At 50.2% G+C, this 4,636-nt stretch overlaps 1 protein-coding gene across 2 annotated transcripts in view; it reads right to left on the minus strand.

Annotated features, from left to right (window-relative positions):
* CEMIP (cell migration inducing protein, hyaluronan binding) overlaps window positions 1-4,636 on the minus strand; it is an 85,787-nt gene that overhangs the window by 43,029 nt on the left and 38,122 nt on the right. For both annotated transcript variants that reach the window (XM_008587591.1, XM_008587590.1), the window contains exons 12-13: window positions 3,216-3,391; window positions 989-1,198 (exon numbers count right to left, since the gene is read on the minus strand). In XM_008587591.1, coding sequence (XP_008585813.1) covers window positions 989-1,198; window positions 3,216-3,391 — 386 coding nt within the window. The remainder of the gene's footprint in view (window positions 1-988; window positions 1,199-3,215; window positions 3,392-4,636) is intronic.

The following is a 4,636-nucleotide window of genomic DNA, read 5'->3' on the forward strand; positions in this document are numbered from 1 at the left end:
CGCACCAGCCACGCAGGGGCAGCCGCGACTCTGCTCCGTCCACTGTCACCATGCAGGAAGGCGAGTTCAGTGCTGCCAACTCATCCTACTCTTCCAGAGCAGTCAGGAATCCAGATTTTTATGTGGAATCTCTTAATTTTTAAATGATGGAAAGTAATTCAAATGTTTCTTTAAACACCATCTAAGCCAAATGAAACACATCTGGCTGCTGGAGTCAGCTTGCAGGGTGACATCCAGCTTTAACGTTTATGGAAGTTATAAGTTTAGTTCATTTAAAGTTCGATTTAGTGTAAAATGATCAATATAATGTAAAAAATCATCAAATGTTTCTCTAAACACTGTGTACACCAAACAAAACACATCTGGCTGCTGGATTCAGCTTGCAGGGTGCTATATTGTGATGTTCAGTTTTAAACTTTATAGAGGATATACATTTAATTCACTTAGAGAAGGGTCAATTTCGTGTAAAAATTATCTGTGAAAATCAAGACAAGTCTCCAACACATACGCCAGTTTGCTGGTGAAGGTATTTCTCCCAGCAGAACTCGCTTGAAGGAACACTTGGTTCAACAGAAGAAAAGTTTTTATTGCTGCCACTGCCTCAAATCTGTCAAGCAGATGCCACAGCCCAGAGTCTTGGCATGATTCCTCTTGTCTGCTGTTAGTAGACCCATCATGCTGCGTGGCCACAAAACGATCCCCGGATTTCACATTATTCCAATGAGGAATGGCAGGAACTGGACTCCCAGCAACCAATGCAAACTAATTACTTGCCCATTTCTGTAGCTTAGTGCCTTTAGTGAAGACACACCCCTATTTTCTCCTTCCTGTTTGGTTGATTACCTGCTCTTCATTAATTTCTTTCTAAAGCCTGAGCTAAGACTGGTTCAACCCCCAATGGCCTCGAACTGTCTAGATCCAAACACCTTCCCAGTGCCAGCCATCCCTGGGCCCATCCCTATACCTGCCCAAGGAAGGCGGCACTTACCAATAGTCCATTGGAGCCATGGACAGTGACACAGCGAGAGAACGTGTGGTGGATGGAGAGGTCCCTGATGTAGGTGGGCGGGTCGTAGCCTCCCTTTTCGTCCACATCGCCGGCCAGATGGAAGTGAATTGGGTACTGACCCACCAGCTGCTGCCCCATGTACTTCAGCTCCACGCCCTCCAGGTGGGCTGCCTTAAACCCCAGTGCAAACTGGGAGAGGAGAGCCGAGAGTCAGAAGGAGCCCAGGGGGCGCTTCCTGACCTCCCTGGCTGGTGCCCACATTCTGAGAATGCAGGCATTGTCCACAAAGGGCTTTGTCAGTCCCGCCCGGGCACTCAGTAAATCAAAGACATTCTCTGCATACATGCTGGGATGCCTGGCCCTCCTCACACCGAGGGAGACAGGCAAGGTGCTACTAATGACAGAGTGGCATTGCCAGGTAATGGAGTTCAGGAGGTCTGTGCAACAGCTGCAGCTTGCTTTGACCCCCCTTTCCTGCCTCCTAAGCCACTGAGTGTTATGAGGAAGGGATAACCCTGAGACAAGCTGGGGAGGGGCTGGCAAAAAGCATGCCCTAGGGGTGCTGGCAATCCATGCTACGGAGGACCAGGGGGACGATGGGACCCATGCCATCATCCACTATCTGAGACCTTCTCTTGGTGGTGGGAAGGGGACACTGACTCGGAAATCTTCAGGATTCATGCTTGGGCAGCCTGGGTGAGTGATGGGGGCTCTACCCACTCACTTCTCAGTACACCTGACCCACTCCCAGCACACCCGAGGGAACCACTTGAGCACACAGAATGCCTGCCCTGAAGGGGCACACCATGAAAGCACAGTCTGAAAAGGATTACTGTCAAAAGTTGGGCTCAGCTGACTTCTATTGGAGAGGGATGATTTTGACATGCTAATGATTCCTTCCAAAAATAGGTGTCACCAGGAACGCCACCTGGAGTGCTGTGTTGAGAATGGTTCTGAAGCCTAGTCTGGCTCAGGGGGAAAGAGTACCCTGATTACCCAGGGATCACCCTCAGGATTGCAAAGGGGGCTGCAGCCGCTTGTGTCGTTTAGTCTTGTGCTATTTCTGCTTTAGTCTCACTGAGTTTCTCAATGGAAGACAGTACCACCACCCCAGCCCTCACCCCCTCCCCAGGAAAACAACTGGAAATACATAGAAGTGTTTTTGGTGGTGACAGTGACTGAGGAGCACTGCTAGCATCTAATGAGCAGGGGCCAGGGATGCCTGGAATCCTACAATATGGGCCTGCACGACAAGGAATTATCTCAGCTAAAATGCCAGTAGGGCCCCCACTGTGAGCTCTGTAAGGCTCACTCCGTCAGTCTCTCCAGGTGGATTACCAAGAAAGCTTATCCTAAAAGCACATGATGTTAGCTTCAAGAGAACCGTCTTCACAAAACCTCAAGATAATATTATGCTATCAGCTTTGATTTATGTCACTGAAACCAATGACCACATGAAGAATTTTGGGGTGTCTTATGTTATTCATTATGCCAGGTAAAGGCACTTTGCATAAAACCTCAAGATAATATTATGCTATCAGCTTTGATTTATGTCACTGAAACCAATGACCACACGAAGAATTTTGGGGTGTCTTATATTATTCATTATGCCAGGTAAAGGCACTTTGCACGAAGATACAAATGAAATTCCTACTTGAGCTTAATATCAGGAAAACGCAAGCTCCAATGATCTAGTGTCACTTTTCTTTATTAGCAGTGAGAATCCTGCAGCTCAGTACCTCACCTCTTTACCTTGACTCTACCAGAAACTCATGGGGAACTTTAATGCTACAACTTCTAATTCTTCCCGGGCTTATTTTTTTATTTGTATTTTAGTGGATCTATTGTAAGCATGACTTTCTGTGAGTTAAATGCTAGTTCTCTGAGGAAGTGATCAGGGATAAATAATGAAGACAGAGAATGCAGGTGATGATGAAGCGGGGAGCACCGTGCGACATGCACCAAGTGGCTGGGAGCACAGAGCCATTCCCAAGTTGGCTCCAGCATCTCTGTGGTTCCCAAGTATTGGCAGGTGGGACTGCATGTCAGTGGATAATACATAAGACTTCTCTAACTTCCAGAAGACTGTTCCCTGGATCCTACCTCCTGTTCCCCCATCCCCTTCCCTACCAGGACTCCTGCCCATAGCTGGGATCTTGGGAATTCTCCTGGTTGGGGTGACAGCCAGAGCCAAGCAGACCCATACCTTGATGTGGCCCCCAAAGGTGTCAAAGTCAAAGAAGTTGCAGATGTGTTTGCTGTAGGGGTAGCAACTGTCCTCCATCTGCCCCATCACCACGATGTTCCGGCTCAGGAGCCCGACCTCGGCCCGCATGTCCACGCCGTCTATCTCCTCCCCAATGTGCAGGTACATCGGTTTCCCTAGGACGGAAACAGGGAAGGTTGGAAATAGAAGATACTGTGTGCCCCATGTTCTGGGCCTCTGCCAGGTGCTCCCATGACTGCTGCTCACTTGTCACCTTGCCCCGTGCACATGGGGGTCCCCACAGCCCCCAGTTCCATTTTATAGAAGAATGAAGCCAGGGAGGTGAACCCACGTGCCTGGGTATAGAGTTGGAATTCACAGCATACATGCTTAGGTCTGAAGCCCATGGCAGAAATGGCTAATTGTCCGCTCCTGTTTGCCCCCTCTTCTGCTTTTCAATGCTGGACTTTCCTGCGTTTTAGCCAGATGAGTGGCCACCCCAGGAATTGTGTTCCCAGCCTCCCTGCGGTGAGGATGTGAGCAGAAGTGGGCTGCCCCTCCCCTGGCTCATCCCCCGGGGCTGGAGTGTACGCCATGCTGGCGGGCCAGCCTCGCCCTGCAGATGAGAACCATGCCCCAGAGGGCAGCTCAACCGGACAGAAGAAACCTGGTCTCTGGATGATCCCCAGAGCTCACGCCCTGGACTGCCCACCAGCTGGGATTCTTAAGGAGATAATTCAAACCCTCTCTCTCTTTAAGCCCCTGCTTTAGAGCAGTGCAAATCCGTATTCTGTTAAAGCGGACGAGTTCCTATTTTACCTTCCTCAACCTCATGTAGAGTGTGTACTGGCAGCCTGGTGCTCCAGAAAGAGCCAGATTGGAGTTTCAGAGCCCGCCGTGGTGGCCGGGCTCTGGCTGCCTCCGCGGTACCATGTGCAACAGTGGAGAAGAGCCTGCCCCTCTCTCTGTACTGACCTCATCGCGACCTCCTTCCCTCGGGCCACTAACCCCTCTGCCCACCTTTTCCATATCCTTAAGGCCCTTGACCCCAATTGCTCACCTCTTCCGGTAGCTTCATTTCTTCCCTCATTTAGTTGCACTCCTTAAAAATCCAACAAACAGAAGACCTTTTCCCGACTCTGCTGCTCCTCCTAGCCAACGTAAGTCTCTGTCCCACTGCGAACTTGTGGCTCTGCACCTACCCCACGCCCCACCCTGTTTTCTCTCCACCCTCTCCCTCTCACCCCTTCACCCGATCTCTTGCCAAATGCACTTATCTTTCCCTTCCAGACTCCATTTGTGCAGAAAATGCACCTTAACAAAGGTGCAGGTGACAAGAGTTCCAACTTTGAAACTGTCTTTGGGGCCGGCCCGTGGCTCACTCGGGAGAGTGCGGTGCTGATGACACCAAGGCCCCGGGT

This window comes from Galeopterus variegatus, unplaced genomic scaffold (genome assembly GCF_000696425.1).
Source record: "Galeopterus variegatus unplaced genomic scaffold, G_variegatus-3.0.2 Scaffold4461, whole genome shotgun sequence".
Taxonomy (NCBI): Eukaryota; Metazoa; Chordata; class Mammalia; order Dermoptera; family Cynocephalidae; genus Galeopterus; species Galeopterus variegatus.